We start from the raw sequence: 13352 nt of genomic DNA, 5'->3' as shown, positions 1-13352 counted from the left end.
CTATTATTACAAATTTCATCCTGACGTTTCGCCAGTGCTAGTGACTGGTTTCTCCAGAGGTCTGCATTACTGCTTCCAAGGTTGAAGATACACTGGCGCTCTCATAGATTTAGGCTATATTTATGAGTGGCTATGGAGGGAGTGGCACCCCTAAGGATATATTTGAGAGTGGCCGGATAGGAAGAGAGGGGCACCCATGACTGAACACCTACGTGAGGGTTGCTCAGCTGGTGCGATCTACTGAATTGGTTCAGTTTGCTCAGGTATTCCTGCTATACTGGTGTTTTTGTAAAGCTGGTATGCCAATATTGTTAATCTTTGTCGTTTCTTCCTTCCAGATGAAACTGTCATATTTGTAGATTTCACTTGTCTCTTAAGTTAACCGGTTGTGAAGTCCGGCAGGTAGATAAGAAGTGGAGGGGTCCTTGAAGTTTGTTCTGTGCTCTCCAGTATTTCGTACATGCTCTGCTACACAGATTTTTCTTGTCTGCAGTATCTTTTATTATCTGCAGACTTTAGCACAACCATGCTTTCAATCAGAAAAAAGATTGAGGAACACAAAAAAGTGCAGACTAGGACAGCTGTGACAGAGCATGAACTAAGCACAGGATATGCTTCAAGAACCTCAACTTCTCGAGCACAAATAAATCTTTTACAACTGGTTAGTTCAACGAAGCAACAATTTCAACCGAAAAAAAACAATGAAAGAAAGAAAGAAATTTTACTGACCTCAAATTACAATTTCTGTTACATTCGATAATATCTGCAATAACAAAATTTGCTTAGGTACGTCATACTAAAAATATAAAAAATATACATAGAGTACATAAAAAAAAATCACAATACAATATTTATGACTCACAATATAAATACACATATATACACACATACCCACATATACACACACATATAGGTACATATACAGCGTGACTCACGGTCGATGGTAGGTTAGACGTTTCTTGGAAACGCAAAGCATGATTTTTCTGAAAATTTCACCTCTCACATTTCCTTACCTGTTCTATCGATCTAAAATATTTTCAGCATTGCGGCGTTGACACTTCCATCAAAAAGTCTTAGCAACTTTATTTTTTTAAATAGAACACCCCGTATATTAATACATTTTTGGAATCGCTCTGGTATTTTAATACTTTTTTGTTAATAATGTCCTATACCTATATCTATCTGTTTTCGAGATAAAAAATAAATTGTGCTAAATATGGTCCAAAACATAGCCTTAATTGAAATTAAGTACATCAGTACTCTCAATTCACGAAAAGTTGATATTTCGATGATAGTTTGGACAAACTCGAGATATTCAAATAACACCAAGAAATCGACTCCATATCATACAGGGCGTGGTAAAATTACTATTATTTCCATAGTTTTTAAATGGCTACTATACTTCGTTATAGTCTTCTCATTGTTTTTTGTCTTTCAGTCTATTTTATGTCATTTGCATATTGTTATATGTTTAGTTAATTGTACTTTGTTGTTATACGTAGCTTCAAATATAATAATCAATCTTCCTAACTTCAGCAGCAAGAATGTACTGTTCTTTAGACATTAAAATTCTCATATTTTTTATCTCTAACAGTCTTCTGAAGATGTCAGACACTCACGCCAACAGACAACAGCCTAAAGACCCGAAACCACAGTTTCATAGAAATGTTTTCCATCAGAACGTCAGAGAACTAAATACAAAAATTAATCATTTCAGAATCTGAAAAAAAATTTTCAGGAATTCAGGAACCAATGAAGTTGATTGTGGTGGTCGGGTTTTGATAGGCATCAGACATGATTGACTCCTCGATCTAAATTGGTCACAAAATTAATCACTGTGGTATTCTCTTAAAAATTAGTTTTTTCATCTTTCAACAACCCTTTGTGAAAGTTAATAAAAATCCAAGGTTTTAACAATACAAAGTACGTTACTTTTGAATGAATTTTCAGCTCTGTACATTTATAGTATTTGTATTCTTAATCGCATTTATAGTTTTATTTATTCATTTATTCACGGGTTCAAAACCCATTCCACTCAATACAATAAAAAAATACAAAATTAATGAAATATAATCAGTATATAATAAAAATATTATAGAATAAAACTCTAGTGTTTGAAAAAGTTATTGCCAAAAATTTCAACTGAAAATGATGTTATCCTCAGCTTCAATATAATAAATTGCAAATATGAGCTTTCCAAACCATTTTAAACCTTATTTATTATTTCTTTTACAAAAAAAAAAAACAGTGAAAAATTTGTCTATATTCCCTACAGAATCCAAATATTCCAATAGAAACAAATTTAATTATCGAAAAAATCCAATTCAACTTGAATTTTGAAAAAAAAACTGTTGTTATGTACAAAAGTTAATGTGAATTTCCAGAAAGGAAACTCAATAACTGCAGAACAGTTCAATATAGAAAAAATGCAGGTCACTACATACAAGTTGAAGAGCTTGAAAGTCTCAAAATAGTTAGTTTTTCACGTGCAACAAGACTACCAATTACGATTTTTTTTTCAATTGTAGATATACTTTGAAGTTAAAACCCCAATCCATCATTAAAAATAAATTGAATTCAAACAGCTAAAGCTATAATTGAATACAAATGATGTGAATACTTCCACCACACATCAAGGTTGATTTTTGAGGATTTCACAAATCCTCCAGACTTCCAAATCCGGCTCTGCAATTGGCTATATGAAAAATTTCAATATTTCAACTTCTTTTAAAATTATTTGATTGACAATATTGTTCGAAAAAATGCCAGATAAATTGATTTTCTATTTTCCGATGTCCCTTAATGATTACTGAAAATTTTAAATCAATATCTTATTTCTTTCAATGCTTATCCATCACTAAAAAGTGTAAGATCGTTAGACAAATAACAGAATTTTTACAAAAATGTTCATTTTCGATGTTGATCAGGGTTCTATCTCTTCAAATAAAAAAATATGGGGTCCATATGATATGCATATGGTTTTGGCTTTCTACTTCTCCATGTTTATACAATGTGTAATTTAATATTTATATGAAAGAAGTTGTTTTGAGAGGGTTTTCTCTTCCAGTTTGAATATGGAAGTAACTTCTATACATAATCTACAGATCTGTGTAGAGAGTTTATTTTGAAATTAATTGTTTTCTTCCTACCTTTGAAAGTTTTCCACATTTTTTGTATGAAGAAGCCGAAACCTTCTCAAAACTTATCTCTCCTGAAAATATCCCCCTTTCAATTTGAACAAGATTCCTATGGCTGGGATTAAATCAAATGAGAGTATGCATGTCATTACGTAGTGTCATCATGACATAAGTATATTAAAGTTATTCGTGACATAAAGTGGTAATTTTATGAATGAATTGAGTGTTTCATCTTGTAATGTTATCCAGAATGGTGCTAGAGGCAATAAGACAGGTGTCTTATTATGAAACATCGATGTTCGCCAGTGGGATGACGGTATTCCAGGTTTGTGAAATTTTATCTATTATATAGTGTAGTATTCCCTGAATGATATGTACAATTTCATAACAAGTATTTGGCAGCACAAGAGTTGACATGATTCCTTCTAGAGAGCCAACTTATGAAATTGGGCCTCTTAAACAACCCGATGTAACATTCACGACTTCTAATAAATAAACGTTAGAGCTTCTGATAGAAAACCACTTTCCTGGAAGTCTGACCCTTGATAACAATAGACCATTCCTCTTTGAGAGTGCCAAACGCCAGAGGCTACTCTCAAGGAGGGGTACTATCTCCCCTTCTGTGATCGCTCCTGATGGATAGTCTGTTTGATGCCTTCGACAAAAGAAAAGTAGATCTGCAAGCTTATGCAGATGACTTTTTCATCTTGGCAAGGTCCACGTCAGGAAGGGTAGCTTGTAATATCCTCCAAAGTATGATGGACGTTGTTCACAGTTGGTGTCTGAGAGAGCAAGCTACCCAGCAAAACTGTGATAATCGCCTTCACAAAGAGGAGAAAACTGGACAATTTAACGTCCCTCAATGGCGAGGTTATTCCATTTGCAAGGGAGGTGAAATATCTTGGCATTGTCCTTGATAAAAAACTCACCTGGAACGCTCACTTGGAAAAAGTTTTACACAAAGCCAGACTGTTTCTATGGACATTTCGAAGGATTTGTGGTAAAACTAGGGGTTTAGGTGATCACTTATAGAGCAATTGCAATTGCCTGGTGGCCAAAGGCTTTATAGAAAACAGCTCAGGCGAGGCTCTCTGGCTTACAGAGACAGGATTTTCTGGCCATCATCTGTGCCATCAGTACCACACCATCAGCAGCCATGGAGATTCTTCTAGATCTACCTCCTCTCCACATTTTTCTGGAGAGGTTAGATCAGAGGTTCTAAAACTTATTTTGTCTACCGCCCTCTTCGAGAATTAATTATTTTCTAGCGCCCCAAAATTTTTTTACTTCACTACATCTTAAGAATCACAATCGCAGTCATTATTGTAATAATCAAATTATGTGTATCATGTGGAAATAAGACTTTCTGATGAGGGTAATGTAAAACACAATTTTGTAATATTAGGAAAACTTTTATTTATGTTATAAAAACAAACATTCCAATTTGAATTTTAAAACTAATCTAATGTGAAGGATGAATTTGATGATTTTTAACAAGTTTGTTAATATCAGGCTCGAATTTACTCAAAAACAGCCGTAAGTCACCGCGTTCAGTAATCTGCAACCAATTTCTGTTTTTAATTGACAACGTTCACACAAATACGATGATGGGAATGCTATCAAAAATCGTTGAACGATGGACCACAATCCAGAGTACAATTGCGGGTTTGGCTTTGGTAGCCAAAATTCTTGGTATCCATTTTTGAATTCTATTTCTATTTTCTCGTTTGTTATCAGTTCTATGAGTTATTCTTCCAGCTGGGGTGATCCTGCTGGGTTGATATTTGAAAAAGGATCCAACACCCAGTGCGGTATTTCCAATTTCAAAATGTCCTGGAATTGTTCTGCGAAATCACTGTGGAGGTTCTCCAAATGTTGGCAGTAAACAAGCAAGTCGTCGTTGTTGAAGGATACTGCTGACAAATTAGGGAAATTGCGAAACTCACGTCTGACGATATTATTCTTTTATAAGAGCAATTAGTGTGAGGTTTACCTGTTTGAGCAATTAGCAATGAGATATTGTAAAAATCTCGGAGTCCGTCGTCGTCTTGCTTAGAAGCCGCTGAAATAAGTTGTGACACAGTTGGCTGAGCTGAGTGTTTTTTTTTTCAGTTCTTGAAAATAAGTCAAACTTTTGTCTTTTTTATCTGAATGCATTTTATTCAAATTATCTTGTAGCCTTGAGGGTTTCATCGCTTCTTTCGAAAATGTTTTTTGACAAAGAAGGCACATGGGCGAAGATGGATTTGTGGGATTTTCAATAAATCCATATCTTATATATTCCGCGCTATACTGCCGTTTCTTCTTATTTGCTTCCGACATAATTTCATCTTCAAAAATGCCGATGTAAAGAATCGAGTATAAAAAACTTGCTACCTAGTTAGTCGCTAACTGAATTCACTTGTTTTCATTATATAGTCGACTGACAATACAGGCTGGATGGCGCGCGCGCTTTTATACGTGGCAGCAGGCGGGCCTAGTACTTTCGAGAATGGAAACTAGAAATTTCTCGATTCGCATTGAAGCTTACCGCCATCTATTGTACAGTTTGACAGCTATTGGACAGGAAATAGTTACTGTCTAGTCCCCTAGATAGCTTTACACGAGGAAAAGCGCGTTAAGCGTAAATGAGCGGTAAAGTTTGTGTTAAAAGCAAAAAAACATTTTTAAATTAGCCATCGCCCCCCTAAACTGCTTCAAAGCTCCCCAATTTTCTCTGTGCCCTTTACTGCCCCCCTATAGGCCTCCAACGCCCGCAAGGGGGCGTTATCGCCCACTTTGAGAAAGACTAGGTTAGATGGACTGCATAAGACTTTTGCATATTGCAAATTGCACAAATCAATACAATGCAGAATACAATAGACTGCTGATTGACACCGGAAGTCATAGCATACTTGGAATGACCTCTGACATTATGCATCCAACTGTCAACTACAAACTGTCTTATAAAGTATTGTTCCAGAGCAGAGAGGATTAGATCCTCCGGGAAATAATAAGAGCAGATAGTTATTGGTTCACAGATGGATCAAAAACACCTTCAGATTCTGATGTAGGTGTTTTCAGTCGCAGACCCAGACCCTTGCCTAGGGACCTATGCAACTGTATTTCAAATGGAAATACAGTCGCATAGGTCAACAAATTGTCTCTGCTCTGGATTCTTGGCTATACTTGCCTGGAAGGCAATGAGGCTGCTGACTCTCTTGCAAAAGAGATTGCTACAAGCAGCTTCATTAGACCAGAACCTGTCATGGCAAGAAGATTTATGGACTTCTGGCAAAATCTTGCAGGATTGGTTCACTCTAAGGCGTTCATTCACCTTTCGAAGCTTGATACCAAACAGTTGTTGGAACACAGTAGGGATAGTAGGGATGAACTACGATGTCTAACAAGTCTTCTCACAGGTCATCGTCATCTGAATCATCATATGCAGAGACTCGGACTGTCAGAAGACAATGTGTGTAGCCTCGGTTTAGAAAATGATGAAACAGCATAACACATTCTTTATGCCTACTCTTCTGGGGGCCGAGTCAGGTTTTCAGACCACTCACCATATAAACTAATCGGCTTCGTTAAGAAACTGGGTTTATTTGGTCAAGTGTGAATAGGTGTGAGCCACAATAAACCCTTGTGGGTTGCGATGGAGGGTTGATTAGACCTACTCACTTTTAACCTAACATAACAAGTGTTTGGAGTACAAAATGATTACGAAAAAATGATTTTTCATATAATTCGGTGTGCATAAAAAAATTAGTTGTTTCAACAGTACTTTTTCTTTCATGTAATTCAATGTTTATATGGAAGTAGTTTCAAGGGGGCTATTTCTTCCAGTTTGTATCTGAAAGTACCTTCTGTACATGATCTAAAGATCTTTGTATTGAGTTCATTTTGAAATTATTTGCTTTCTTCCCTCCTTTGGAAGTTTTCCTCCTTTATTTTATAAACATGGAGAAGTAGAAATCCAAAATCTTTCTTTCCCAAAACTAATCTCTCCTAATAATATACCCCTTCCAATTCACCCTATAGCCTATCCATAAAAATCCCCTTAATGGGAGAATCAGTCTGAACCCCATCTTCTTTGTCAGGTTCATTAAATACTGTGGCAGTTTTTAGCGAATAATTCCTATAGGATCTTCAGAAAAGATAGAACTTTAATCTTTACTCAAATTTGATTTTATTACATAACTTACAGTTGTTTTCTCAACTCAGGAGAGTCCTGATGAGTGCCAATCTGATTAACCATCCTTTGCATTGATGAAACTAAAATAAACATTAGAATTGCAAAGGGACTGCAAATTATCATAAAACTCTTACCATTTTGTGATATTTTTTGGATACTGGTTCCAATTGTTTGTGTGAGTTTTTGAAAATCCTGTTCCTTAACTTGTCCCCCATTCTGATAGGAGAGATAATTACTTTCCATTTTTATCCAATTTTCGAGTTTTGTCGAGAATGTATTAGGTATCTTATAAGAATCAACACCTACTTCTAGTTTAAACGCAATTTCTTACAATGAATTAGTAGGTTTACACTAATTAATTTTAACAACAATCGATTTTTCTGAGGAATTGGTGAATCATCTCATTTTCTACTCGACTCGTCCTTTAAAAAAATAAAAACAATTCTATGTCACTTTTGGCAGCTGTCTGATATAAATCCTAGAGGGTACGTTCCAAAACTTAATTTTAGCTTAGGGTTCGTTCCAATGATTTCCCCTAGTCCCTAGTAAATGAAACATTACTATCTTATTACACAGGAACAGTGTATTCTAAAACAACAGTAAACAAATGACTTCTCTCTCCCAAAGAATAGGCAGATATTAGTAACTATACTCTTTGGAATAGCCTTTAATAATCAGTAAATCATTCATCTCTCTAATTTCTTGAAAAATGACATATTGAAAATGTAAATATAGAAATTGAAATTCACAAAAACAATTAATTTTCTACTAAATAAATATTCTCATAGTTAGAAATGTGTATTACCTTGAATACCAACTTTTGCGAAAGTTGACATTCCACAATGAACAAGAATTAGATGTAATATCGATTGTCAAATTTGTATAACAAATCATGTCTATTTTTCTAAAAATAAAATATTTCTTACACACTAAAAGTACTGATATCACCAGTAGCACATTGGTGATATCAGGTATGATATCACCAGGCTATAATAATATAACTTCTGATATACAATAATTGAATAAATTTGTTTATTTCCAAATCAGCTGTCGGTCATTGTGTCATGTATGCGTTGAGGTGAGGTTGAGTGGAAAACAATGCCACCATATCCTTAAATATTTGGAGGGTGCAACATCTTGAGTAATAAACAATATGACTTTCGGAAACAAAGATCAACAGGCGACCTTCTATCGTATGTCACCCATACTTGGAATAACGCCATCAAGAAACATGGAGAGTCAAGAGCTTGATATTTCTAAGGCCTTTGACCGTATGTGGCATGAGGGTTTGCTGGCCAAACTTCGATGCTATAGCTTGACGAATCATTTCTGTGTGTGGCTCTCCAGCTTCCTGAAAGAACGTTCCCTGCAAGTGGCCGTCGACGGATACCTCTCGAATACTTTTACCATCTACGCTAGTGTTCTCCAGGGATCTATTTTGTCTCCAACCTTCTTTCTATTGTATATCAACGACTTATTGGAAAAAACCAAGAATTCAATATATTGCTTTGCTGCATTTGAATTCCAGGACATATGCGGCGTATGTACATCTTCACCGGCAGCAGGAGGTTGAATATCTGTATGCATATCTTTAAAAAACCCAGGTATAGGTCAGGTCAGACAATTCCACCTTATGCTTCGATAAGTTTGTTGAGGGTGTAAATAGACACAATATGTCTTCGCACACTAATGTCGCTGGAATTGCGAAATTCGCTTCTTAAAAGCTTGGAACACTGTTCCGAACCAGAAAACTGTACACATCTTGCTTTATAAAGCTCAGATAACCTACATCTGAATATAGGTAAATGTAAAGTCATGTCATATACTACAAAAAATATACATATTGAACATCCATACAATATTCAAGGTAGTTTGCTAACCCGTTGTGTGGAGACTAAGGATTTAGGTGTATTTTTTGACTTTAAAATGGCATTTGCCAATCACATAAACAAAAAAGTTTCTGAAGCCAATAAAATGTTAGGATTTATCACACGTTAAAACTTCACAAACATAAACGCCTTGAAGATATTATATTTCTCATATGTCAGATCCAAGCTTGAATACTGCTCAATTATTTGGAGCCCCTACTATTTCTGTCATGAGTACTCAGTTGAAAAAGTTCAAAGAAAATTTTGGAAATTCGTGTACTTCAAAAACACTGGAATTTATCCAGCTAAGGGTTCTGACCACTATAGTCTTCTCAATCACTTTCAATTGATTTCTTTAGAAAAAAGGAGAAAATGTGCTTCAATAACATTTTTGCATAAACTACTGCACAGCCAAGTAGACTGCCATTTGCTCCTGTCAGAACTGAACTTTAGAGTGCCAAGACCTCAGTCATGGCTGAATCTCACATTTTACTGCTCTGCAGCACGAACAAACATAATATCGCATTCTCCAATTAAATTTATGTGTGAAAACTACAACTCGATATGCAGATTTTGCGATATTAATACTTGCTCGGCGAAACATAAAAAAAGTTGCAATGGAAATCTTAAAGTGATATCAAAACTGTTTTTTCTTTTTTGTGTTGTGAGAGAGTCAGTTATTATAATCACTCTTACCAAGTAGCGAAATGAATAGTTATTCTATCAGTTTTTTCTTTTGTTTTGGTTTTCTTTCTTTTGTTTTCTATTCGATGTTATATATCATTGTTATGTTATATTCATATAGCATAAAATAAATTAACATGATTTGTTAATTTATTTTATCTATTATCAGTACTGATGTATTTAATTATGTCCTGTAATTGGGTGTTACCTGTTGGGCAATAAATGATATTATTATTATTATTATTATTATCATCGTAGTGTGCGCTGGTCAGGCCCTATCCCCCGAAGCCCCGATACATTCGGGAGGGCGCGCCAGCATAATCAACCAATGACCACTCCCCACACCGTGGGGTAAGTGATCATTGGGTCCGAGGATTATGTGCCCTGAGCAAACGCAGTGAGCCAACAATGACAGTCTTCTGCATCTGTGCGGCTAAGATTTCTGCCTTAGTGCGGCAAGTCGGTATGATTTTGAGATTCGAGAGTAGAGAAAACATCATTCCACCAAGGACTCCAATAATCAGAACGACCATCTTGACAGAGTGATCTGGATAGAGTCTGCGGAGTTCGAAGAGAAAATCTCGATATTTTATCCGTTTTTCCTCCTCTTTTCTGACGGTATTCATCTCGCCTGGAGCTGAAAACTCCACGACAAATATCGTTTTGGTTTGGTGGTCGAGAAGGACTACATCAGGCTTATTAGCTTGTATGAGCCTGAGGGTGGGGAACGAATAGTTCCAATAAATTCAGCACTTCTCGTTCCCCACAACGGATTCAATATCCCCCGGAGCGTAGGGCAACACCGGTGTTTCGTCAATACCGTAAGAGTGCCGTAGATGGTAATATAGCATTCTTAGGGCCGCGTTATGTCGATGGATATAGGCCGAGACCGCATATGCTGGACATGCTGATAGCCAGTGCATTAGGGTCTCGGGCGCCTCGCGGCAGACCCTGTCCTTGTGTCAGGAACCTCTATACCCATCACGCGACTGCGGTAGACTAAGGTGTTGAAGACACCATCTTGGCAAGCCATGATGAACCCCTCAGTTTCCGACTTCAGCCCACTCGACCTGAGAAAAGCGAACGTCAGGCGCTTTGATAAGCCAAGGTCTTCAATGTTATTGAAGAAGACACCATGCATAGGCTTATCCCTGTGTCTCCGCAGAAGTAAGGTGATCTATGCGGCTTTTATCTGAGCTTTTTGCTGAACGGGTTCCAACTCGGTGACAGAGTTGTAGTCACCTCGTTCAGAGTCGAAAACTATACCGAGTTCATCAGCTGCTCGAGCAGCTGTCCTAAGGAGAAATGCTCCAATTCCTGCTCTCTCATGGTCACGGACCATGCAGAGAAGGGGATCCGAACTCCTGACGACTTTACAGGCTCTATCCAGTACCATTCTGTCATGTAGACACTCCAAACTCAAAAGTCCACGACCTCCCTGTTGTCGGGGGAAGTACAACCGTGGAACGAACGATTTGGGATGCAAACTCCTATAGAGATGCATAATTTTTCGGGTCCTTACGTCGAGTTGATACAGCTCCTCCCGAGTCCACTTCACTACTCCAAACGAGTAGAGTAAGATTGGAACGGCGAAAAGAGCCAACCGCTTGATTGGAGACGCGAACATCATTTGCAATCTCGATCGAAGAAGGGTTACATATTTGTCTGTCTTCTATAGATACTTTCAAGGAAAGTGTTCAAGTGACTTGGCACATTTGATTCTACCAAGAGCTGTACATATCAGAAATACGCGACGGACTGTGGCTGCTCATCGTTTTTAGGTTCAACTCAGTACACCTCGAACCTGACAGTTCAAGAACTCTTCAATTTGGAGAACTGCGTTTATGTGGAATAAACTTCCTGAGAACGTTTTTCCAAATGAATTTAATCTCCAGCTATTCAAATCCAATGAGAATCACTACTTTCGCACAGGCACCACTTTTAGAGCGTCTTAAGGATTTTCCTGTAGTGCTTGTGTATTAGAGTTTATCAATCCTCTGTTTGTTTGTGCCGTTTTGTTTACGTTATACTATGATCACGTTTATATGGCATCTCAACAACCGATGTTACTGAAACTAAAGATAATGCATGTGTAAACACTATTTTTTTCGAGCGTTTTCAAACCGGTTTAATAACGCCGAACCTTTCGAAATTAGGATTACCGTTTGGAAACCGGATTTATTGAGTTGTGTATAACTCAGTGACATAAAAGTTCTCTAATATGTCGGAATATCAATGTTCTTTCAAAATGATATAATTGTACGGGATGGGATATCACTGCTAAGATACGGTAATCAAATATTTTTCCAATCAGTAGATCCTGTGAAGTCAAAGGTCGAAGAGAAATTGTACAATATAATTCTCACTATGACCATGCATGTTCAAACTTCACAAAAAAAAAACGGAACTGAAGAAAGCAAAATTGCGTGGATGTCAGATATCTGGTGAATGTCAAACATCCGCCGATGTTTATAGGATTCAATGCTCCTGTGGCTCTGTTTACATCGGAACTACCGAACTCAGCATCAAGACCAGAATAAAAGACCACAAGCATAGCTGCTGTATCTTGTACTATTTAGGGCTTCCATTGAGATTTATAAGCATCCTGACAATTTCAACAGAAAAGCAAAAGATATACAGGCCAACAGAATGTAGTATACATTAGTCAAGAAGGCCAACAATAGACAATACAATATAATTCCATTTCGTGGACATACTATCAAAATATAATTGAATAATGACGCAATCCTGATAACATCAATCATGCTCTACCTCCCCATCACCTATTGTTGGGTACACCTCGTATGCATTTATATGATAGATTGCTTGCTAAAGTGATTGTCGGGCTTCCTAAACATTTTTTGAGGAAATCATATAGAGGGTGTTTTTTAAACATGCGACAAAAAATTTAGGGACTATTCCTTGGACTATTTTAAGGATATTTTGTCCCTTGATGATTTTTAATAGGGTACTTTGTTTTGAAGATAGGGGGCGAAAAAAATGTTTACTATAACAATTTTGGTAATTTTAAAATTATTAACGTAGCCGAAATAAAAATATAGCGTACTACACTGGACCTACCAAGTAATGAAAAATGTAACAATTCATTAGTTTATACCACTTCAGTGGATAATATGGAAGATTTGAGATATCCGATAATTGCTGGGTGTAACGCAATCAGAAACGATCCTGATGTTTTTGAAAGAGTTCGGTAATTGATGAGGGGACGATTGGATTAAATCTATTTTTGCTTCAACGAATAGTCCTAGGAAACTCACTTTTTCACTGCACACGTAATTATTCTTAGAATATTTCACGCATGTTATTCATTGTTATAAGTTATAACTGAATTCTTATTCTTACTAAAAACAGCAAAAGCCAAAAAATAACAGTCAACAATGACGAAATTACTAAATTTAGTCGAATAAAAGACGAGTCTTGAACTAATGAACGACCTATGGAATCTGTTTAAAAAAAATATGTTTT

General features: G+C 36.5%; 1 protein-coding gene across 2 annotated transcripts in view; it reads right to left on the bottom strand.

Annotated features, from left to right (window-relative positions):
- Positions 1-7750, bottom strand: part of Syx7 (Syntaxin 7) — a 30404-nt gene extending 22654 nt beyond the window's left edge. The window contains exons 1-2 of one of the 2 annotated variants that reach the window (XR_012466185.1): positions 7449-7749; positions 7325-7394 (exon numbers count right to left, since the gene is read on the bottom strand). Coding sequence is in view for 1 of the 2 variants with exons in the window: in XM_074178357.1 (XP_074034458.1) it covers positions 7325-7394; positions 7449-7557 (179 nt within the window). In the remaining variant the exon portion in view is untranslated. Of the gene's footprint in view, positions 1-7324; positions 7395-7448 lie in introns of both variants that reach the window. The other variant, XM_074178357.1, reaches the window with a different exon arrangement.
- Positions 7751-13352: the final 5602 nt, after the last annotated feature.

This window comes from Leptinotarsa decemlineata, unplaced genomic scaffold (assembly GCF_025532065.1).
Source record: "Leptinotarsa decemlineata unplaced genomic scaffold, Ldec_3_MD MMD2_tig00003736_RagTag_RagTag, whole genome shotgun sequence".
Taxonomy (NCBI): domain Eukaryota; kingdom Metazoa; phylum Arthropoda; class Insecta; order Coleoptera; family Chrysomelidae; genus Leptinotarsa; species Leptinotarsa decemlineata.
Note: the sequence above shows the minus strand (reverse complement) of the source record. Positions and strands in the feature narration are given on the sequence as shown.